Source organism: Charadrius vociferus, unplaced genomic scaffold (genome assembly GCF_000708025.1).
Source record: "Charadrius vociferus isolate BGI_N301 unplaced genomic scaffold, ASM70802v2 scaffold309, whole genome shotgun sequence".
NCBI lineage: Eukaryota > Metazoa > Chordata > Aves > Charadriiformes > Charadriidae > Charadrius > Charadrius vociferus.
This window is the reverse complement of record NW_009661370.1, coordinates 1613197-1638759: the sequence shown is the minus strand read 5'-3', so window position 1 is coordinate 1638759 and position 25563 is coordinate 1613197. Positions and strand designations below refer to the sequence as shown.

Here is a 25563-nt window from a genome sequence, read left to right as displayed (position 1 = left end):
GGCTATGAGTAAGAAGATGCACGAAACTGCCATCCCTTCTGATCTCCTGATCTCTCTTAAGGGAATATCACATCTTCTCAGGTAATTGAATACAGGGATGCATCTGAGTAATCTCAGATGGAAGGCAACGAGAATCCTTTCATCTGCTTGTCTATGTCCTAAATCTTTTTGCTTTTTTCCTCTCTTTTTATTTAAAGTGTTAACTAGTATTTTTTTATAATTAGCTATGAATGTGCTTTCCACTAACTTTCAAGTGGAGCCAGTTTTGTTGGGGCTTTTTTGACAGATACAATACCTTTTCAATGAGTCATTACAGCTATGTTGCTATAGTTTTGAGAATTTCTATTTACACTGAACAAAGATCCAAGTACATTTGGATGGTTTATTATCGGGTACATTCAGGCTAAGAAAGCTTTGCAAAGAGCAAAAAGCAGTATTTCTTCTGGGAATCCTAGCAAGAATTTTACATCCTCCTGCATTTCCTATGACAAATTCATAGAAGGTTGTGAGCATGAAGAATACCCACCGCTCTCCCCCATTTTCTAAGATTTTCTTGCATACATGATAAAGACCATTTAAATACTTCATTCAGATTCCAGTTTCTTGAAGATAACTGGGGATAGAACAGCTAATATGCTGGACATTTTCCCAATTATGTTGTTCCACTTTTTTCAACACCTGTGTTAAGTTAAACAGGTAAACATTTATACTGATTCCAACCAATTGCACTTTGCAGTGACTTCACACTCTCACACAACAGGAGCAACTCAAATTACGTGCTAGCCCCATAGATTAAGACCAGTATCCATGGAACTACAGCTTAAACTCTCAGTGAATACATGAGCACTGAAAGTTGTTCTTTGCTAAAAAAAAATTAAACTTAACAACAGACTCTATAAAAGGAGACTGACTTTTCAATTAATAACTATATTAATTAATAATAACAACAAAAAACATCAGCACAAGTCCAATCTACTCATTATACATGCTGTGTTTCAAGATGTGAACTCCACATTTTGTTATTTGTGTCCTCTTTTAATCCATCTCAGGCAGCAGTCTGGTAAGAAGACAGGTTATTTGCCACCCTTTGAAAGATGACATCTGCTGTCAGCTGAATAGAGGGAGAAATGGGACCCAGACCCAACATGTTAAAAAAAATTAAAAAAAAAATCACACCAACATACTTAGTTATGTGCATTCAGCGACTACTCACAATAATGTTATCATATGTTGCATTCACAGAAATAAAATACATTGTATTTGATGTTCTGCTTTGAGCTCCTCACCCTGTGTTCCTGTCTACTGATTCTAAAATCCTACACTGCTCAAAGGTGTCAGGTCAGGACCAACCGCTGAACAGCCATTCAGTTAACTAGCATACCTAGGACTAAATATATGTTATTAGGTACAGTAAAGATATTGCAAGAGATTTCAGGCCTGATTTAAAAGGAAGGCTGTTAGCTGTGAGCCTGGACTCCGCAGTACTGGAGAACATGTCATGCCATAGGGATTAGGGCCAATGAAGGAGATAAATACTCTTACTTAAGCTTTAACGTCGTTCTCTTATTTTTCCTTTTCCATCCCAAGAACTATGCAGTAAAATCAATGTTATTTGAACACATTTTTAATTTTACTGGAGAAGAGATTTAAAATGTGAATTAATTTTTCCCTCCTAACTATCCACAAGGTTTTTGGCAATTTCAGTAATCTGCTGCATTTATTCAGAATATTTTTGGGTGGATGACTCGTATCATGCAGTTGTGACGCTCATGCATTGATCTGTTCCCAAGTGATGCCCAAATACCTTTTTTACTCTACCACACCTGCATTGTCTGCAATCATTGTATTGATGTCTACAAAAACTATTAAATGAGGTCCTGGCACAAGGCACAAACAGCCGCCAGCCCCAGTCTAAAGGTTTGGCCTTTAATGGACTTCGAGGCAAGGTGAGTCCGATTCAGTGAAGCCTGTTTAGTGCTGCAAATACAACACAATCTGAATTAGGATTATTATGTAATAATGCACACCAGTGGAAGTGCTGACATCTGAGGTAGGGACAAGTTTATACAATACTGACGTTAAATTATTTATTAGCATTAAGATGTCAGTGTAAGATTAAAAAAAAATACTTTCAGCACTCAAAGAACAAGTTTTAAAAGCTCTTTCAATAATCCAACAAAAAGAATACTAACATAAAAGTCTAAACATTCATGGAATTAATTTGTTTAAGTGTGAATTCCTGCATCTTTTGTTCTAGTGACTTTATGTTGCTCACTCTTCATATCCCTCCAACATTTTCTTCTAAAATGAAAAATACCGGGGTTTTTTTTGATCTTAGTAATGACTATATTTTGATAATAATAATATTTAAAGTGTACGTCTCCACATAAATCTACCAATATCCAACCCCTTAATGTTCTGTGCATTTTTTTAATAAGAAAAACATTTATTTGTATATCTTCCTAATGATGTTTTAGTCATATTTTCTCAAATTATTTTTAGAAAAATTATGAAGTAGTGTTATGTTCTCCCTTATATTAATCAAATTATAAAATCAACATTTAAAGAAAATGGAATCTGCAAAATCAATCATTCTGGGGTAGAAAATGCCAGAATTAAGATTACCCTAGCAGCATTCATTTCGCAATCATCTACAGTAGTTCTGGAGCCAGGAACTGAACCCAGCCATCCAAGATTCAGTCCGATGCCTTAGTCTCATTCAAAATCCATCATTTGATGATGCACAGCCTTTTGCTTCTTGACCTAAAAGAACAAGTCACGGCCAACTATCTGATTGCAGCTACAGCAATAAATACAACACACTTTGTGATTTATATGTTCATTTACTAATGGTTTGGAAACTGGATTCCTGAATGCTCTTCCTGGCAAAAGGAGGAGATGGTTACAGACAGTTCACCCAAGAGGACAATTTTAGCATCTTTATTTGGCAAGATCATGAGGATGTGGCTAGAAATTGGGTCTGGAGAAGAGTCTGTATTCTTGGGTCTAGCAGAATGAAACCTGGGGCTGACATTCACTAACAAGAGCAGAACTGCAGAATTTTGCAAAACAAGACTAGAAGGAACCAAAGGTTGAAGGGTTACCTTGTACTCCCAAACTTACAATCATACTGGAATTGTTCGCAATGTTTTTACATTAACTAGTTAAACGTCAGAAAATTATGTTTTTACTTCTTCTACAAACAATGCATTCTAGCGCTTAAATTTCCTACACCATGACGCTTTTTCTGAAGTCTAAAAGTAATGATATCGGTTTGGCTTCTGAATGTAATGGATGACTTGCTCAGATTTGAAGTCTGCAACATTTGCACAATTTAGAGAATTTCAGTGGAAAAGCTGTGATTCCAACAGATTGGCTTTTCCCAGTTCCCTAACCAGACTTACTTTTCCAAGGGAGCGATGGTTGCTGCCTCCTATTATAAGTTTCCTGCCTTTTCAGGCTGAAAAGAATGCATAGCCTAGCTGGAGTCCTGACAGCAAACACCCAAAGACCATTTCCCAATGCAAAGTTAACCACAGTTAAAACTTGGGGACTGAGACTCATTTGTGGTTCATACACACACAATACTTTTAACATGAGCTGGCTATCCTATCAAGTGGGGACAAGGCTGAAGGATTACTAACCGCTAATGAAATTCCTCTACAAATTGCATGATGATTAGCACCCTCAGTATTTCCCCACCATCTGTTGTATCAGACACATTACTCCTAGGAAAAGAAATGATTTCTGACGCTTTCTAAACTGCTGGATGTGATCTCTGATGTTTTTGTGCCCCCATCTATCCACAACTACGTAGAGAACAAAGGAGACAAGGTTCCCAAATAGTGTTTTCCTTTACAATCTCTCTTATTCAAATTGTGATAAGTTGTGTGTAGTAACTCAAGGACAGAAAACTTTAGTGAATATATAACCTATATTGGGGGGATGCAAATAGTACTTTCTAAATTCCTACCATTTGGTCTGAATAATTTTTCATTGGAAAAGGACCCTTGCTCTACTAAATTTCATGCTTATATTTTATAGTACTCAAGTATTGAAAACCCTTAAAGAAATGGTTGGAAATACATAAAAAACAAAACAATACAATTTTTAAAAGCCTTGTATTTCCTGACAGTTTCTCTCCAAGCTCCTTTTTTGAAGTACGTCTTTTTTTTTTTTTCTTTTTAAATTCTGTGGCTATGGAGGATTTCAGGAAAAAAAAACTATTAACATTTGTGAAAACAGAAGCAGCACATTATATACTTTATAATTGATGATTTGCAGCATGTGGACCCAAAAAGAGGACAGCAAACATGGGAAAACAGGGAAGATTACCTTGGAGGTTTTGAGGCACATAGACCCTGAGAAATCAAATGCATAAAATAAAGCACACTTGCAAATATCCACTAAGCCAGCGTAGAGATGATAGGACAGGTAGTTCTATCTTCTGTTAAGTAGAATAATCACTTTAAGAATGATTCTTGAGAACGAAAGTTCATCAGAAAAAAGACTGGCATCCTTTCACTAATTTGCATATTTTAATTAATATACTGATTATTTAGCCTACTGTCTAGGCTGGCAAGGCAAACACTGAACAGCCTCAATCATATATACCACTATCATTTTCATCTAAAATGTTACAACTCAACACATTTTTCCCTCTTCCCCTTCTTTATCTTTTGAATGAAATAATCTTTACAAGTAAGCTAGTAATATACAACTTTTTTTGTCTCTGATCAATCTAATAAAAGTGTTAATGTTAAAAGAAGTTTTTATTAATACACTGATAGTAAGTCAGCTAGACTAGTTACAGCAACTTAGTTCAAAGTTATGTATCAGTGCCAGACAGTAACTATTCTTATAAAGCAGTGCCTTTCTAACCCCTTGCCAAGGATATTTAATTTGATGTCCAAGTTTTCTTGCCTATGGGGAAACCATTTTCCATTTTAGCTGCTAGCAACAAGTATAAGTGAACATGCTGTAAATAACTAGCTATTTGAACTTTTGGGTCCCATTATCTACTCTGAAAAAGCATCATATAAACATGCCAAATTATTCAACCCTATGAAAAATGCTTTTCATCTGAATTATAAGTTAAAAGTTTTTCTAACTTTAGAGAAACTGGAACTTGAAAAGATAAAAACTTAAAGCTTGATTTTTCTTTGCCCAGAGCATATGTTATATAAACACAAATCCCCAAAAGGTGCCAAGAATTGTCCCTCTGTTTTTCTAAATGATCATGTGTGCAGTCTAGCTGAAAAGACTCATCGATTATGTCTACATAAACAACAAAAGCCCTTAGAAAAAATATCTAGATCAAAAGCCTGTCAAACACTGAACAGGAAAGAGAAATCCTGCTTTAAACATGGCCTCTTTCAAGTCTGAATTCAATCCCATGAAGTAAAAACAAAGGATTTCATAATGAAAGGTATTTAAAATTACTTTATTTTTGGAACTTAACCAGGGATTCTTTTTTCTTATATGTTAACCTTTGTCTCTCTTACACTGGGACAGAATTCTGCACAATATGCCTTACAGTTTTAAATAAATGTAGAAATTGTTTAGTCACAGTCCACTGTGTTCACAATACACATTTCCAATTATTTTCATTAAAATGTGACAATGATATTTTTAATGACATTGTGGGTTTCTCCTTTTGTCAACCACCCGACAATATCCACTGTTAACATGGGAACACAGCAAAATTCTTAATCAATGAGATGCATTTCTTTTTCTCTTTTTTTTTTTTCTCTTTTTCCTCACTTTCCTAAAAGTGTTGTTGTTTCCTACAGACACATAATCAAGAAAGGAAATCACGTGTCCTTGCAAAAACAGAACAGATTACTATATAGCTTATATATAATTATGCTCTGAAAGTCATAATCAGAAATCATAAAGTAAGCTAAAGTATAAAGTCAGATACTTCTGAAAGAATGGTCTCTAAATGAAGTGAAAGAAATTTAACAGATATATGTCTGATGAAATTTAATCCTCATGTTTGATTTCTTACTCTGTTATTAAGGTTAATATGCAAACATATGGCATGATTTACAGTACACCATTAGTGATCTCTTTCAGACCAACTTGTGATTTGATTGTACCCTATCTATCTATATAAATAATAATATAAACCTAATGTAAAACACTTGCTACATGTTTAATCATGCCACAAATGTAGCATTTATGTCACGTACATAATCAGAATCCAGTTTTAAAGCAGTTCATACGTACTATTGCTGGAGACAACATCCTGTTTGCCAGGTTTGGCTAATAGACATTTGTCTTAGAAAACATCAGTTCACATTTGATGTTTTAAAATGGTGTGTTTGCTGAATATATTCACTGTAATTGAGAGTCCTATAGCATGGATCAGTATATACTAGAACATATGTAACTCCACTTACAAAGTTCGCATAGATGGTCATCTTGGATATTCTAACCAAGCAGAGATAAATGCATGCCTGACTGGCCTCTCAAACATAACGCATATTCAGTTAATAATTATTTCTATATAAGATAGCTCATTAACACAGCTCTAGGCTACCCAATTACTGACAGCTCCATTGAATCAGCACTAGACTTTTCACATAACTTACCTGTTCAGGAGATAACAGGCCTGTCTTCTATTATAAAATGCAATATCAAACCAGCAGGAGCAGCAAAGCGGTCAAGAAAGTTAAAATTTCATTGGTGTACTCATAAGGCCATTGCCACCCTAATGCGTCGAATTCTAACTTGTATCAAAAAGTGAATTGGTCAATACAGAGTATATGCTTTCAGAGTAGTATTTCAAGAGATGCTCTGATATACCCCTAATCAAACATTAAACTTGTCCATACCTCCTCATAGAGTCTCGCGAAAGAAGCAGTGGAAGCATAGTCTATTCAGTTTTAAAGTGTTTTCTTTCTAGCACTCAGGATGCAAGTTCATCATGGATATTTCTAATATATTTTCACTTGCAGTGTTTTCCACTAATCACATCCAAGTATTTCATATGGATTTGCCTTATATCTGGAAAACCTTTAACTACTTTTGCTATGCTTACTCCATGTTTTTGGCGCATACAAAAGAATTATCTCTTTGGAAAGAAGTTAATGAAACAGATCCAGCTTCAATAATTTTTCAAGGAACACAGGTTGTAAAATTGTTTTCTACTGGAATGTTGAACTTATCAGAAGATCATGCACTCAAGCCAAGAGCATTTGTCTTTGCTGTCATGCAAAAGAGACTGAGTCACCTACAGTACAACAGAATCATTTTGCAAATCTTTTAGAACTGTGTAGCATCTGATTAAACTAATCCACATCTTTCTATGATGCCAAAATAAACAGTCCCTTTCCCACAACGTATAAACATTGTTCCCATAACTTTCCTTTGAAATGTCATGAAAAGGTTAAGTGACATTTCATTATTTACCTTGACTAATGAATTGCTCCATGCTGTCTTTGAAAGGCTGGAGGTGCTCTTCTAGTGATAGTTGATAAACTTTTGCTGCTTCTGTCTCACATACTGAAATTGAAATAACAGATTAGTTTAGGATGACAGATAGTATGGATCTGCATACTGTGGTAAAAGACACACTTAAATTAATGCATAGTCAGTGAAACTGCTGGAATATATGCCTCAAACACTACATCAAGTACAAACACTATGATAAAATATTCAGGAACAGTTAAGTTCCCGGACAAATGTTTTTTGACCAAAATATACAGAAAACTTGTGGCCAGGGTGTTAATTTAAATGAGTGGTAACAATAATTAACACAATTATTTAATTGTCTTGAAGGAGGAAGACAAATTTAAGGGGCTGAAAAATGTATGGGAACAACATTACAAACTCAGACCCTAGGCTGTGTTGATATACCTGGAGCCAGGCAACAGTGCCTGAATCAAAACAAAGTTCAGGTGCAAAACCTGCCCCAAATTGCAGGAAGGATGTTAATTTAGTGAGTAAAGACAGATGAGGGTTTGATACCTGCTAAAACCACAGATGTAGTGAACTGTCTTGCATTGTTCAAAAGTAATAGTCAAAAATATTAAAGTGAAAGAATGTAAGAGTTCAGGTATTGTGGTTTGAACTCTATGAGAGACTGTGGAGCAGGACAGCTTGGTTCTTACTGCACTGGAGACTAGGACAGAGAAACTGGAGCCTGAAGCAGCCCTGACACAGATTATTCATTGGTGAGGTGGTACCATCATCCTTCCACCAATTATCCAAGCTAACTTAGTTTGAGGCAACAGAAGGCTTGACCCTACTACTTCAGAAGAATGTTAAGCTCTGATTTCCACTAGAGGGGAAATCTCTTTAGGCTATGATAAGTTCCCATCATTCAACAGAAATGAATCCTGCTTGCTTCTGCCTCAAAATTTCCAGTAAAAGTGAAACATTTTAAAAAAAAGGAAAAAAAAAAAAAAAAGTATTTTCCTTGTTTACTCTCCAGGGTTTCTTTCAGCAAAACAGGATTATTACTATGTCTTTAAATACAGAAGACTAGTTAGACATTAAAAAGAAGATTTTGAAACAGCAGAACATACTATCATAATTATCTCCTTTAAATGTAAAGGATGTCTAGAATTGCATCAATCTAAATATCTACAGATGAGTACTGCAGTCTCATATACAGAAAAGGAGGCTGAATTAAATAATTGGCAACTCCACACAGGTAGAGTAAAGCCAGGGTGTGACAATAACAATTTCAACTTTTAATATTTTTTTTTAAGCTTAGAGCAAAATAGAAATAAGTACCAGCATATTTTTAGGGAAAACAAAATAACATTAATATATTTAATGAAACAGTTAACAGTGCTTATGAAGCAATATTTAAAAACATGAAAAACAACAAACACCCCCCCAAAACCCCACAAATATAGTCACATGGGCAAGCCTGTAAAACATTGTCATATGCCAAGTCAAATATGGAAGTGGAATTAATGCTGTATGCGAAATATTTCTAAGGTTGGAGAAACCTGTTCCTTCAGAATGGAAGAGAACAGAATCTGTTCCTTTGATAAACAGGTGTTTACTGTCAGTCAACTTACAGATTGTAAATGTACAATGACTTAACTTTCCTTTCCTGTGCTGATGTTTTTGCTATGTCTAAAAATTACGATAAAAATATCAAGGTGTGTTGATAACCTCAGAAAAGAAAATTTTAAAATTCCATATAAAACAGTATGAACAGAACCACATTCCCAAATTTCCCAAATTATCTTGCAGATTCTTAAACAAACATTAGTCAACACGTGAAATAGGGGAGGGGATCCAAATGACAATGAATTTTCTTACAGCGTATGATAGACAAAAAAAATACAGAAGTTATGTACTCTTCTGCAAAGGAACACATTCTGATGGCGACATATAGAATTCCTATCATTCTTTTCTCCTATTCAGAAATAAATGGCAGAGCTGAAAGATGCTATAGAACCTACCATAACATTCAATATCACCCAAATTCCATACATTTTCCCAGAATACATATTACATATTCTTCACAGAAGTACAACGTTACACTTTCTTGCATTAATGTCTGCAGCTCACAATGAACTCCTGATGTGTCAGCTGATTTGAGAGAAGTATAGATCTTATGAAGACATTTATCCACCAAAAATCTTAGCCCATACCCATGCCAATAGCCTGAAGCAGTGCCTTTTCAAAGTCTATAAGGAATTGCAGGGATATGCTATCCTTTATATTCAACTTGATAAGGAAAAGAAAAACATGTAATGTTGTCAGAATGAAATGTCTGTTCTTTAACCATTCAGATACTGGAAACTCTTCCGTGGTTGATTTGTTTGTCTGCATATGTGGGGCGGGGGAAAGCGAGTCCAGTTAATGATAGCTTTGTTTCTCCAGTTTTTGGTTGAGGTTTTTTTTGTTCGTTCCCCCCCTCCCATTAGAAGACTAAAGTCAGTGATGTTCAGAAGAATGGTAGTACATGTCTATTTTTGACCTTATTCCTGAATTGCAAAAGATGTTTAAGTCACTTGTAAAACAAAAGAAAATGGGGAAAAACTCCTTTCTTTTTTTTTGTTTTATAGAAGGTAAGATATCATGTGTAGCATCCAACCTTTAAAAATAGGACAGAAGCTGTCATCATTACCATACTAATATCAGTATCATGATGCTTAAAACAAACTAGTTCATCAGATGCTTCCTTCATTACAGAATTAACAGGCCTGTAAGGTCTTCTAAGTTTCCCAGTTCTCCAGAGCACCACGACCGGAATTGTGGTCGCCTTGCACAACCTGTTAGACACAGCACTCATTTGTGATACTCCATAATTTGTCACCAGAGTATAATACCCCACTATTTGGATGAGGTATTGTTATTCCTCACTGTAACTGAAGAAATTAAAGTGTCAATCATATGAAAGGAACATAAACACTTGGCAGTTACCAGTATTTCTGCCCAAGTCAATAAGATACTGAATAAATGTTTCACAAGTGTATTTAATAACTTCTAAGCAATGTGGATGTGAAATATGCAAAAAAAAAAAAAACCCAAGTATGTGAGAATACCAACAGGCTTCTATATTTGAATTTTTTTTCCCCCCTCAGCTTCATACTCAAACACACTTCTCTCCATAAAACAGCCCAGCTAAACATCCCAGATATCAAAGGAATATGTGGCAAAGGGGATCTGCTGTGATGAGTTTGTAAACATTTCATCTGAAACAAAAGCTTGTCTCTTTTTTGATAACAGGCTCAAAACTTGCTCTGTTATCACCCCAGTTCTCACAGGTTCCATTATTCTCACACCTTGGGAGACGTACACAACTGAAAAACGTAGACGAAGTTAGTGTATTCCTAATCTGAGTTTACTTTAAGCAGATTTGAAAATTTCTTATAATGAAATAATTGAAAGGTATTTAAGGCATCACAAGTGAGGGTCATGGAGGCAGTCACAAAAGCCAAGCACTAGGTAGAAGCTTATCTCACAACCTGGAATTGCCCAAACGGGAATAAAGCAAGACAAAAACTTCTTCATATTGCTTTTTAGCAGGGTGAAATCTTCAGTTCCCTGTAATCTTGAATATCCACTCTTCATGCACTGATCTTATACCTTCCAAAGATCTCAAACACTCAGCAGGAGTTGGCGTGGGCAGACACCTCTTCTCCAGTCCTCAAAAATGAGTATTAACGTATAAGCAATATCTCAGCAATAGAAGAGACCAAAAGTCCATCTCATTTCCTATCCTCTCTAACATCATATGCTGCAGAAGACTAATTTTCCAGAGAAGCAATACAAATGGATTCTTGTGGTAGGACCTTCTAAATTTTGGGCAATCCAAACTGGTAACTTTTTGCCCGTACATACACAGGTCTCTCAAATGCTCCTGATCTGCAAATTGGTGTAAAAAACTGTGTTGAAAACCAGTTTAGAGATTTAAAAAAAACGCAATCCCAGCTGTATCCAGTATCTCAAGAATCTCCTTTCATTCTCTATTTCCATATTAAAATGCAATTAATTGCCATTTTTGAAGCGTTAGCGTGCTCACCCTCTTCTTTTAATTTAAGGTCAATTTACAAAAACTGTATACAGTTTCACAACAACCAATATTAGTTAAGAAACAGAAAAAGAATAGAAAAGTCACAAAACATTCTGTACATTGTACTAACAGTTTCAGTAAGTGATTCTGGTAAGTGGTCTAAAATGCACTCAGTCTCAGTATCAAAAATAGTTGCTTTACTTTGTTGAAAAAGAGAAAAATAAAGTTTTTGAGATTCAGAATCTCTTTTTAATGCATGTTCCCCAACTGGCTCTGTTGGATACTAGATTTTAGCCCTTGGAAGCACTAACCTCTTCTAATCCTAAAATACGCCTTTTTGAACAAAATGTGTGAGCAGCTGATCAGCTGCTCCTCAGGCTTACTGTATTGTCTTTGGTCAGGATAATAATGGGCATCATGATTTTTCTTTCAACACCCTCAAAACATTAAAAAAAACCCAAACCAAAACAACAACAAGAAAAGCACACCAAAAAAACACAATAAGAAAGCAAGTGGAACTGTGAATTATCTTGGATGAGTCCATTAGGCTGTTTTAGTTAACTACTTCTGAAATCACATACTTATCTACAGAAGTCCTGTAGAATTTAAGTGGATTTTCAAGATTGTTTAAGATACTCGAGAGCACAAGTTGGCCTGAGATTTGATACACTATTTGTTTTTAAGTCTTTAAGGAAGTTTTGAAATGATGTCCTTAATTTTCAGAGGTTCTGAGTACTCAGACTCCCACAGAAGATGTGCCTATCTACTACTTGCCTGAAAAGTATGTAACAGCATACTTTTTTTTTTACACTGTTTTCACAACTTCCTCAGTGCTTTCTGGATTCCTTACGGCTGCAACCTGTTACTTTAAAAGAAAGCTTAGACTCTACCAAAAGGAAACAATACTGGCTTCATCAAAAGATAAACTCTGATGAACTCGGCCACAAGTACAGAAAGACCTCTTAATTTTCTTTTATTTATTTTTTTGGAATTGTAAAGACTTACACTAAGAACTGCTGAGTCTTCAAGGGCTTCCATAGACAGCTCCTTGTTTGGAGTTTTAAGGACAGTAAAATATGACTCACAGATTGACTGAAAACCTGGCTTTAGTTTACATCTGGTTTAGGTTTAGGAGTCTGCATGCTGCATAGCTGCAGCAATTAACCCTTTCAGTGGTAGCTGAACAAACAGCTAGAATTTGTGGATGCACAGCTGTTAATGGGTAGGCCAAAGTAAAGATTTAATTTGATTAAAGCAATGGCTGTTTCTGTAAAGGCAGACTGTATGGATAACTGTAGGATTGACCAAAACCACTAATGTTGCTGTAAAATTTTGTTAATAATTACCCTGAGATATTTGGCATTTAAGTATAAAGACTGAAGGAATCTCTTTTCACCAGAATAAGGATCTACGGGTCATGTAAAAAAAAAAAAAAAAAAAAAAAAAAAGAGACCTATTTCTTAAGAGTGAAAAAATCTTAATTCCCTTTTATATCAAAACTATTGACAGAATAACAGAAACACAGACACTTCAAAGTATCTTAAAACAGAAAGTTTTTGGTGAGACAATGAATTCCTTAGCACTCTATTTTAGGAGTGGACAATCAATTTCAGGAGAGCAATCCCTTCCTTTTCTGCCATCTGCAGTGGGACCCTAAATGGCTTAGGCTGCTTAACTTCATTAATTGAAGTTGAAATTAACACTGTTCCTGTTCCTTATCAAGAAGTGGCACTGAAATGTTGCTGAAGTCTTAGCCCCATAACCAGAACTGTGATGGAAACAGAGCATTTTGTGAATATGAAGATATATGAAGATATGTGTGTGTGAGAGAGAGGGGATGATGTGCAAATAGAACGGTGCTCTTTTTTTTTTTTTATTTTAGCCTGCAAACATTAATCTTACCTGTGAAAGAACGAACAGTGGATGCAATCTTATCCATGTGCCCCACACACAGAGTTGGCCACAAAGAGGAAAATTCCACCTCAAAATACAGCTTGACTGCACTCTTAGGGTTGGGGCCCCTTTCTAGGTTTTAGGGGTAATCATTTACTGAGGCAAGAGGAATGGTTTGTCAAAAGCTAAATAGTTATGAGATATCTATGCGAGAAAGAAATCATAATGTGTCAAAGCATAAGGTGCCTACTACTACCCCATCTCCCTCTGTCCCACATTGACACCACCCCAAATTCAACTTTCAAAAGTCTTTCTATTGCACAATATGGTATTTCCAATGCTCTGTTTTACACAGCAGGTATTAAACCCAAGAACACATACCAGTTCTACAACTAGCAGATCCAAGCTGAATAGATAATTTTAGGTAACTGTAAGAAGCAGAGAAAAAATTGGGAATGTGTATTTTTCCAAGTTACTGTGGGGCTTTTCTTGGAACATACTTTTTAAAATACAAAATGTTCTGCAAATGCTTAACACTTTATAAACAATCTCAGTCACATTTATTCCAAACCAGAGAGATGTACTGGGCCACACAGCCCAGCTTCTTATCGAGGGAGACTTTTGAGTGAGTTATAAACACTCACAGTAGGAAAAGAAAGCATCACTACAAAAATAATATTTAACTATAATAATTGTTACTTGTAATCAGTTTTCAAAGATATTACATATGACAACATTATGACATATAAACAAGTACTGACTTCAACTGGATTTTATAGCAGTCTGCTTTATATGGTATTATTCATCTCTTCAAAATTCTACTAATCATTTATTTTCTGCCTGACATTGTTTCTAATTCTGTTTTAGCTGAGCTTCAGTGAAAGTTTTGCAGTAAGTGACAACTGATGAATTAGTTTTTGATTTGCAAGAATAAACTTACTATTGTAAAGTTAAAATGTTAATGTGTAGCTAAAGAACAGCTTCTAAACAGTTTTAACTTGCCGTAAGTGCTTCGTAAATACTGTAACTCTCTCTGCCATTTTAGTGTCCTCGTTCTTTCCTAAGCTAAATATACGTCTTGAAGAATTTCATGGTCCACAAGGCCAACATTTTCCTAAACCACAATTGCACCTCCAGAGAATGTCAGAGCAGAGAGGATTAAAATATTAACTGATTCAATACACATATTCCACATCTTTCTGCCCCACCTCTAGCATTCTGAAGTATCTAGATAAATATACTGATAATAATAGATATACAACACAGGTCCTAATCAGTGAGAGTCATGCACTGCTCTTGTGACCCCGAATGCCCAATTTTCTTTACATGGTGAGTTGATTTAAGTCATGTGGCAAGTGCTAAAGTTTCTTCTGTGGAATGACATAGGAACAGAAGTCATTGCTTGGCATGACTGCATCAAGGAACGTTGCTGACAGCCAGGAGAGATCAAAAGCAGATCAAGTTGCTTAAGAAACTATATGTCACTGAAGTCAAAAAGGCTAAAGTGAGAATCCTGGAGAGCTGTGAAATCTGGGAGCAACAGATAAAGCCAAACTCACTTGGTTTGTTAGTAAAAGGATCTACCTGTTCATTGGTCTTCTGTCTTAAAAAAAAAAAAAAAAAGAAAAAATCTATTATATAAACTTTTTCCCTGGGGTCTATATTATTTTTAAAAAACAAAACCAAAACTGAACAATTTGCAAGTTTGATATTACATGGTTAATGCAGCTGCCACTATCATCTTAGGGAGGCTTTTTTTTCCAAATTAAAAAAGAAGAATTGTAAATTTCTGTCTCATTAATCTTGGAACAGGCACACAGCATGCTTTCTGAAAGTCTTTTGGACTTACACTTTTAATCTGAAATCTTAGAAGAGACTATTTTTCTAACATTTACAAACTGCGAGGTATACAGTTCATAAAAACTAAAAAAACTAAAAAATGGACAAGAACCTCCACATCCAAAAGGGCATTTCTTCCCTGGAAAAATACAGCATTGCTAGAATGAACTGCTATTGTTATGGTTACAAAACAATTTCTTTTTTTTTTTTTATAATAACCTTCCTCTACTTTGTCTTTTTGGTGTTTTTTTTTTTTTTTTTTTTTATGTTTCGGGGGTTTTTGGGGGGTTTTTTAAGCATTCCCATAATTTTATGAACGGATCCTTATGGGATGTAGTTTACCTTTAAAAAATGATCATGGAAAGTTTCTTAAGATGGAAATAAAATATCTTCAGAAGTTTTCATTCCTGGGTGAACCAATACCCCATTCCCCCATTGTACTAAGCATGATATCGCTGTGCGTGGTTTGCAGGGTATTTGAAACTAACATGGACAGAATACTCTTAAACTGGTGATAGTGTCTCCATCAATGTTGTGTGCAATTTTCAGTTTTTCAGTGATAAAGAACAAAGCAACCCCCCCCCCCCCCAAAAAAAAAAAAATAAAAATGGGGAAATTCATCCTCTCATGATATTTTCCATCTAATTAATGATGAAATAGGTCCAAGGTTACAGTCTGCAGCTCAGTATAAAAATGGAATACATTCATGGGCACCTGTTTCAGCTATAATCAGTATAATCAGTATTTCCCAGGAATACTCAAAACCCTTACTGACTTCAAAAGGAGAGGATCATTTAGTATTTTGTCAGAATTTGCTCAGCATTCTGCAGCCTTCTTCCTGCTCAGTCATTTAATAAGGCACTTGCTAGCTCTAGTAATTCATAAGGTTCCAGATGCACATTAGCAAATCTGGTAGTGTCCTTAAACTAAATGCAGAGGAAAATGACTTTGAAGTCATTTCATCCATTCAGCTAAAACTTGTACTCTATTTTAAAAATGCTGGCATTAAACCTGGCTATTCTGTCTTGCTGAAAGCATTACAGCAATCAAGCTCCTAGAATACCTAGAATTTTTAATGTATGCTCTTGCAGTCATAAAATTTTTTAACACAAACTATTTTTAATTTAGGGTGACAGTTTTCTTTGGAAAAGAGAACCAACACAAAGCGTTTTGCATCACGCAGGGCTGATAAGAAAGTCATGAATGAGACCGCAGACTGGTATTGAAATTGTTGCTTCATATCCAGGAGAGGGTGCAGAAGGGGGATGATGCTCTCCCCAAAGACTTTCTACCAAAGGCATTAGGAAAAGAGCAATGGTGTCTGCAGTTATTCTTCAGTTTCATTAACTATAGAACAGACTGACCACAGAGACTCCAGCCTAAGGGCTGGACTGGAAGGCCAAAAAGAATTCAACTGCCGTCTGATGGCAGAGCAAAGCGTGTAATTTCCATTTTTACAGAACTCCTGCTTTGATCATTGCACAATGTGGATTTATTCCATAAAAGATTTATGCCTGTGTGAAAATTTCAACCTTGATCTAAAAATATTTAGCCTTTTGTCTATATAAAAACATTTTTGGTGACCTTGAAGGAATAATGTCTGCCCCCGTGGATGTTTGTAAATATGTGCCTGAATTCAAGTACCTTTTTTCAATCAAATCTAAGCATCTTTATGCTCCATGTGCAAGCTTGAAGATTAGCTCTCAGATAATCTGAAAGTTGTAAGGAGTATAAAAATAAATCTTCATGACTGAACTGTGGGATTTTTGCCTCCTAGATTGTTTAGGGCAGCAAATGGATGGTGCTGCAGTTTGCTCCTCAGTATCGCACTCAGTGACCTTGATACAACTTTAAATATTACCTCTAAATGTTTAGAATAAATTTTAAAACATCTAAACAGAAAGCTTGATAAAGGCAAGAAGGGAGGGTAAGATATTGTTTGGTAATCATGTTACTTTTTTGTTTTCATAGAGAACCTTCTATTCTAGGTTGTCCAGAGGCTAACAGTTTACCAAACCATTCCTTGGTCTCTGGATTCATGGCATTCAAAATCAGCAAGGCAACAGAAATATAAAGGTCATTTCACTGCTTGATTTGAATCCTTCTTTCCAAGATTTAGCATAATAGTACATACCTGCCCAGCCTAGCAGAGACTTTTAGCAAAAATACTGAAGATCATGGTATTAGCCATCATTTGTGCAAACTGTACTCTTGCTTAACTTAAACTTAGTGCTTACTTCCCACTGTTATTAAGAAATGTATTGCATATGATACCTGTTCTTTATTAAAGTCTAGCAAATACATCTTATTTTAAGTTTGTTGAGTTCATTTAAAGAAATCATTCCACAAGCATGAGAAAAAAGTAATTTCTTTCCATATTATTTTTTAGTAAAGTCAGTTGAAATAACCTGCCTTTAACAATATGCCATATATTTATTTTATCTGCTAGATAGTATCCGAATCTGATTATCAACCTTTTTCGGTCATGGACATGGTCCAGCACTTTACAGGTTTTTTTATGGTGAAAGACTTGTTGAAATCAGTTGGAAAAAAAAAAAAAAGAATTATTGTTTTGCTTTGGTTTTGAAACAAAAGGTTTAACCTAAGTGGTTTGATGTTGTTTATCTTAATAACCTCTTCCAGGTTATCTACAGAAAACAATGAATTGTTGCTTAAATCACAGAATCACGGAATTTTTAGAGTTGGAAGGGACCTCTAGAGATCATCTAGTCCAACTACCCTGCTAAAGCAGGATTGCCTAGAGCACATTACTCAGGACTGCATCCAGGCGGGTTTTGAAAATCTCCAGAGAAGGAGACTCCACAACCTCCCTGGGCAGCCTGTGCCAGTGCTCTGTCACCCAAACTGTAAAGAAGTTTTTCCGTGTATTGGAACGGAACTTCCTATGTTCCAACTTGTGCCCATTGCCCCTCATCCTGTCACTGGGAACCACCGAGAAGAGTCTGGCTCCCTCCTCCTTCAACCCACCCTTTAGATACTTGTAAGCAATAATAAGGTCTCCCCTCAGCCTTCTCTTCTCCAGGCTGAAGAGTCCCAGCTCTCGCAGCCTTTCCTCATAAGGGAGATGCTCCAATCCCTCAATCATCTTGGTTGCCCTTCGCTGGACTGAATGGTCATGAAAAAGCAAATTAAGGAAACAAAATAGTAATTGAGGAGTCAAAAAATACACAACTATTTTTATACTATCATCTAATTCTCAAAATGATATAAACAATAACAGCAGGGATATGTTGGTAACATATAGTTAACACTTAATCTACATTCAATACCTCGCAAATCTTTCTTCATTTTGCGGAGATCTTTTTGAAAGTCTTCAAACTTCATTTGTGAAGCCTGGAAGAGATCTTGTGGGTCTGGAAGAGGAAAGATGCATTGTTCTTTTCCAGCATCCTGACAAAAATACAATAAACAGTTACATAGTGCTCATTACTTTTTTATATACTAAAATATATAACTGAAAACACAAAGAATATTTGTGCACATTTCTTCATTTCATACAGCAGAAGAGAAATTTAGTAAATTGATTTTTTTAACTTGAATTTAAAAGAGCAAAATTAATTCTCACTCACCTCATCAAAATTACGCAAATAGTATGAAACAATGTAAGATAGAAGACTTCTGCTGTTGTCCTGTATAGAAGAGAATAAAGTTTGCTGTGTTACTGATAGTCACTGAAAAGACAAAAAAAAAAAAAATCAGAAATTCAAGGAAATGAAATATTTACGGTCAAGTACAGAAAATGCTTTGCTGATTTGGTGCCTTCAGTAAAAAAACAAACACAAACAAAAAACCCCAAACAAACAAACAAAAAAACCTCAAAAACACCCTGAAAAAACATTTTATCATTGAGGAAAATAATAGAAAGATAACACTCATGTAAGCCACTCCTGATTTTTTAAGTTTACCTAATTGTATACTGAACCCTTACATTTTGAGTTTTCCCAAGAAGGAAAAGAGAAATTTTTTCTGTGTTGATGTCTGTAACTTGTTTGGCAACATTCAGATCTTTTTATTAATCTATAACTAAACGAAGCAAAATTACATTAAACAAAGAAAGTTATTTTTTCAAATGAAATTTCGGCACTTTTAGGGGAGCTTCTCATTGTTTCCCTTCTGTAATCTCTGTAATGAAACTTCAGCAGAAAATCTTTGATTTGAAGAGGAATTTTGACAGAAATACATTTTCAGATAGTTTCAGAAAACTATTTTCTAAGAACTTTTCTGACTGAAGATGTATCTTGCAGTTGCAAGGTTAATGCTCATAATATTTCCAGGAAATTACATACTAAAAAGTTGAGCCATCAAAACAAATTTAGTGTGCCTAAATGTTCTACTGAGCCAAGTTCTAAAACTGGTGGTGTATCTAGGGTCAACCAGAAGGTTGAGCTTTAAGCTGCCCTAAACACATTGTACTAAGGATTCGTTCACATCATCACTCCCAAAGAAAGAAGCATACCAGAATGAAGTTCCTCTATCCCTTTAAAGGCAAATGGCTGATACGGTCTCTCAACTCAGGGTAAAAAACAGTCTGCTCACATTACCTAACACAGCAGCTAAAGCATATATATTTAGCAAGTGACCAAGCAGGGAAACAGGCTCTTCTTTTTCTGCCCCTTTTAGAGTAGCGGATCTTGACAATGACTCACTAGAGGCCAATTTAAAGTCCCACGAATTATTGCTATAACCTTCCTCATACCACTGTCCACATTCAGTTGAGTCTTTTCATCATAGCCATAGAGACTCAAAGATTTTTTTTTCCTTGTAAACAAAAGCAGATATCTGAATACAACCCCAATCTGAATATCCGAAGCCAAAAAAGTGCTGGTAACACACAAGCTGCAGTTTATCCCTGTGCAAGAAATAAACATCTTATCATTCTCCTTGTTCAGATGACTTTACCAAACAAATCTTAAATCTACTTGCTGTGATTATTCTTTACCCTGGTAGTTCCATGGTCCAATGTGAGATGCACGCTCTGTAATCATGATGTATATAAATGATGAATTTTGGAATATCCCAAATGCTTAGGATGTCTCTTCAATAATTTTCAGGAGTGATTCCCCCCCATCCCCCACCCCACCCCCAGTATTTTGAATCAGCATCAAATCACAGTTAACTTTTCTTTTAAAACTGCGTCCACTTCTGTAACAAACCTCTTAAATGCAAGGATCATAGTATTGGTGCTGAATACAGGAAAAGTTAGAACTATGCAGTGTACCAAAAGTCAAATACGTATCAGATTAGGAAATAAGACATAACTTAACATATTTTTGTTTGTACAGTAATGAAAAGAGACAGCTCATTTTCATGTTTCTACGTAAATACATCCAACTCTAGAAGTGTGATTAGCTAACTATAGTAACAAAAGAATTCCTTTTGACATGCCTTCATAAATTTTACACCATTTACTTGGAAATGGAGAGAAAATAATTTTCTGAGAATTTAACGTTCTCAGGCATACAGGAAATCTAGAATCAACTTACACTGCTCTTGACATCTTTCAGTTTTGGCAGGATATCTAGTCCAAACCCATCAGCCTGTCCTCGCGTCCTGTTTCCACCATTCATGTAATTTCCAAAGGCGAGAACCAAACCCAGGACCTGCATAACTCCTGACCCATTTTTCAATGTCTACAAAACAGAAAGAGAAACAATTCTCTGTTTAAACTCATAATAATATTTCCTGTTAACAGTGTTACCGACAAGCAGATTTGTTGATATTGTGTTTGGAAATAATACATATATAAAGGCTCAAATATAGTGAATTAACAACCTTCTACTGCAACACACAGAAGTAGAATTATATCAATATGTAACTTGTTGCAAATGGAGAATGTTATATCCAAAATCAATACTTAGAAAAAAATAATAGGAAACCTATACAATATTATCAGAGATGACCTGTTGCGAAAAACAAAATAGTAGTTGCTTAATTGATGCTGATATGGTGAATGGTGTATTTAATTTAGGAGAGAATTCTGCAGTAAGTTCATAAAAAACCCCGCATGGAACAATTAAAACATTTAATCAACCTAATAAAAAATATTTAATTGTTCTACAATTTACTAAGATATTTCAAATAGTTTTCAGTTTTGAAAATACTGATGAAACCTGCATTTTAAAGCCATGTATTTGTTTTGCATGGGACCACCAAATTCCAATAATGTCTTCTAGCTAGACACAACATTGCTATCTGTAACTGATTTTAGATATCAGAGATATTATTGAGTTGCACACTTCCAAAATCCAAGCAAACATCAGGTGGACTGAACTGGCATTCACTTGGAAAGGAGTGATACGGTCACTATGAAGAGGAAAGATTTTTGCTTCAACAAAAGGAGAAGGTACACTATTTTCCAGAGACTGGCATACATTGATGGCAAAAACATGACATAGTTCAGTACCAAAAGTTAATCTTAAAATTCGCTTTGATGTTGAAGTACAACCATAAAGCGTTCTATTCTGCTATCCTTCAGATTTAATGAGTACTTAAAGTAAATAAAGAGAAAACTTTTGAAATAGGAGTACAACTTAACACGACTAAATATCAGATATTTAGCTCTACCCTTTCACAGAGCACAACCTACCTCACACAGTTTCTGTAACAATTCAAGTTTGCGACGGATTGAACAAATGCTTTCTGAAAATGTTGACTGGAACAGGATGCAAAATACACGTTCTGAAAAGTTGGGAATTAGTGAGAGTTCATAGAGGAACCTGTAGGATTTGATTAAAGAAAGTTATATGGGTCACTGTCAGAAGGTACAGCATTTGTTCTTTCTTTTATAACATCTCTAGATAGTTTACTACAGCAGGGAAAGTTATCTGAATTGAACAAAACTGTTCTTTCATAAGTGTGTTCTTACTGTTCCGGCTTATCCAAAGACTTGGCGTTTTCTTTTTCCTTGGATGCCTTGCTATGCTTTTCTATTTTTTCTAATTCATCTGATTGTGCTCTCTGGAATAAAGGAAACAAAGTAATTAAAAACTGTTAATTAATAACCTGGTCAAACACATAAAGATGCTCTTGTAACAAATCATGTTCATAGATTTTTTTCTTTTCCTTCTACCATCTGCTTATGGTAAAACTACTTAGTCCATAGAGTGAGTTTAAGTATAAATACATCTAATGAAAACCAGAACATCTTCCAAATAATATTATTGACTACTAGTAATCTGCAAAAGATTTATTCATTCAACCATGCACTGAGACAATAATCTTCATTCCCACTCCCTTTTCTTTGGCTGTTTATAAAGTCTTTGGATCAAAGAACTCTCTTCTTGAGTTGTATTTCTCCTTCCAAATATGTTGGGTTGGATTTGAATGCAATCTGATCTTTGAATATATATTTAAATAATGGGTTTTTTTTAACTAAATGAAAATAGGTTTGTGTTGTTTACTGCAATTTAAACTTTATTTGGTATTTGGAAAACACTATGGAACAACAAAAATTAGTTGATTTATAATGGAACTATCATACATATCAGAATACATGCGAACTACTGCATACTTCTTTGGAGTAAAATGATTTTCATTTTTTATCTTAATAAGCCAAAACAATTACATGTAAACTGCCCAGTTTCTTGGAGAACCCTGTGGTACATTGTGTGGTTTTTTCTTCAATATTCCAATCAACAGAAACAGAGCCTTACTTCTTTCTGTGCTCCATGCTACAGAGAAATTATTTTTTCCAGTTGCAGTACTGGAAAACAGAATGGCATGGAAAGCAATAAAAGTGGAATGGAAAATGCTCCTTCTGACAGTTCTTTTGACATCCATGTTAGTTTTCAAAACAGATTCAAAACATGAATCTGTGCAAGAGTGGAAAAAGAATCCTAGAATGGTTCGAGTTGGAAGGGATCTTAAAGATCATCTAGTTCCAACCACCCTGCCATAGGCAGGGACACCTTCCACTAGACCAGGTTGCTCAAAGCCCCATCCAACCTGACCTTGAAGTAAATATAACTACCTTTATTCCTTTAAGAAAACACTACACGCATTTTTTAACTTACTCCACAACAGAACTTGAAGACAACAGTGGAAAATTAAATTCTAACTACTTAATTACTGCCAAAGCAAAAGATAGGCTGCATTTGCATTCTTTCCTGCATGCTTTTGCTCAATTAGCAGAAGAGGTATGGAACTATCTCAAATCATTCTGCCATGGCTTCGTCAGGAACCTGAAACCAGAAAGTCAGGTTTGGACTGTTCTTCCAAGGTTGTTGAACATCTTTTCATGTGAAAAGGGAGCAAATACTGATATGAAACAGAAAGACGAAGAGATTGAAGAGCCACTCAGAGAAAAGCACTTTGGAGTTTCTCTGATTACTTCAAGAAGTCTGGAAATGACTGTAAGGCCATCTGTCTTGAATACTACACATACTAATATTTAGCGAGCATTTCTGCGGGTGTTCTTCAAGGGTCATCTTCTCTAAAGTAGTCTGATCTTATCTATTAAATACTCCAACAGGTATGAAATACTGCAAACACTTTTTTTTTTTTTTTTTCAATCAGCGATAAACTTTGCTCTTGACAATACGAAATTATAGTGGTGGTAGTATCTGTATCACAGATCAATAGAATAGTTGAGGTTTGAATGGACCTCTGGAGATCATCTCGTCAAACCCTCTGGCACAAAGCAGAGGCAAATAGAGCAGGTTGCTCAGTATCATGTCCAGCTAAGTTTTGAATATCTCCAAGGATGGAGACCTCGTGACCTCTCTAGGGAGCCTGTTCCAGTGTTTGGACACCCCTGCAGTGAAGAAGAAAAAAAAAAAAAAAAAAAAAAAAAAAAAAAAGGTGTTCCTATTTTTAAATGCAATATCCAGTATATCAGTTTCAAGAGGCCCACTACGTCTTGTCTTTATGCTGGGCATCACTGAGTCTAGCTCTGCGTTCTTTACTTGCCCTCCCCAATCACGTATTTGTACATACTGATAAGATCTCCCAAAGCTTTCTCTTCTCCAAGCTGAACAACCCCAGCTTTCTCTTCTTGTATGATACATTCTCCAAGCCTTTAGTCATTGTCGTGGTCCTTCACCAGACTCACTCCAATATGTCCACATCTCTAGCACTGGGGAGGCCAGAACTGGACACAACACCATAGATGTGGTCTCACCAACACTGAGAAGAGGAGAATAACTACTTCCCTTGACTTGCTTGATCCTTCCTTGATCTATATGTGTATACAGTACCATGCCTTTCTCAGTTAACAAGGGCTAGGCTGAGATTAATTTACCAGTTTTTAATTTTAGTATACTGGTAGTGGCCCATCCATAACACCTAGTTTCCTGAATTGCCTACCCCAGTATCACTATTCCTTATTTAAGCCAATATTCTCAGATTGTGTATGCAAAGAAATAACAACTGGCAAAGATACAATGGCTTAGCATGATTCACTCATGGGTAGGGCCACAGAAAACTCAAGAGATATGATTTACACTCTTCACCAAAATCAAGAGGTCTAAGTATATTTTGCAAGTTCAAGTCCCTAATTTTGGCTCTGGTATCCAGTATTCTGATTTATGTATATTTTAAATTATGATAGAAAAGGAACAAGGCTGACATGCCTTCTGCACAGGTATTATTGAAGATTATTTCTCAGAATTTTTATCAGTTACCTTATGGTTAATGTTTATCTATTCTCTAATTTGCAGATGGATAATAAAAAAAAAGCTTTTGTATTACCCTCCAACATTTGTGTCAAGAGAGAACACATTCAATAGATACTTGTCATAAGTCATTAATCCAATTGCATTAGCACCTCTTTGAATGTCCCTGCTATTTATTTCCTCAAATTTTAGCTATTATTTAACATCATAAAAGGAATAAAATAGTGTAATATACCAGAATTTGATATTAACTATAACTACAATCAGACAGCATAAATCTGATAGAAATTACCACAAAAAATACACTGCTTTAGTTTAACTTTTCCCACTTTTGCCAGAATATAAACTTATGAGCTTTGGTAAGACCAAGTATAGGATAAGAGCCATTTTCCCATTTCACCACATAAATCTTACATTTCCTGGTTAGTGTTTTGTTGGTTTTGGTTTTTTTTCTTTTTTGTTTTTCTTTGTAACAGAACCTCAGGTCTGACTTTAGAACAGTTTAAATGTGTGTAGGTTTTTTAATTTTTGTGTGGATTTTTTTTGGTCAACTTGATTTTCTAAGTTAATGTTACGTATTTCAAAAGCATCGAGTGACTTGTCAAAAGAATATTGTCAAAAGTAACTGAAACAACAAGGATATACTGAAATACCCAGATTTATAACAACTCTCATATTCCTTTGAAGCTGGGTCATGTATCAGAAGTCAGG

The 25563-nt window shown here is 35.4% G+C and overlaps 1 protein-coding gene across 1 annotated transcript in view; it reads right to left on the bottom strand.

Annotated features, from left to right (window-relative positions):
* Positions 1-25563, bottom strand: part of FMN2 (formin 2) — a 162720-nt gene that overhangs the window by 39206 nt on the left and 97951 nt on the right. The window contains exons 9-14 of the mRNA XM_009893653.1: positions 22107-22198; positions 21828-21957; positions 20725-20871; positions 18811-18870; positions 18511-18631; positions 7417-7509 (exon numbers count right to left, since the gene is read on the bottom strand). Of these exons, the coding sequence (XP_009891955.1) occupies positions 7417-7509; positions 18511-18631; positions 18811-18870; positions 20725-20871; positions 21828-21957; positions 22107-22198 (643 nt within the window). The remainder of the gene's footprint in view (positions 1-7416; positions 7510-18510; positions 18632-18810; positions 18871-20724; positions 20872-21827; positions 21958-22106; positions 22199-25563) is intronic.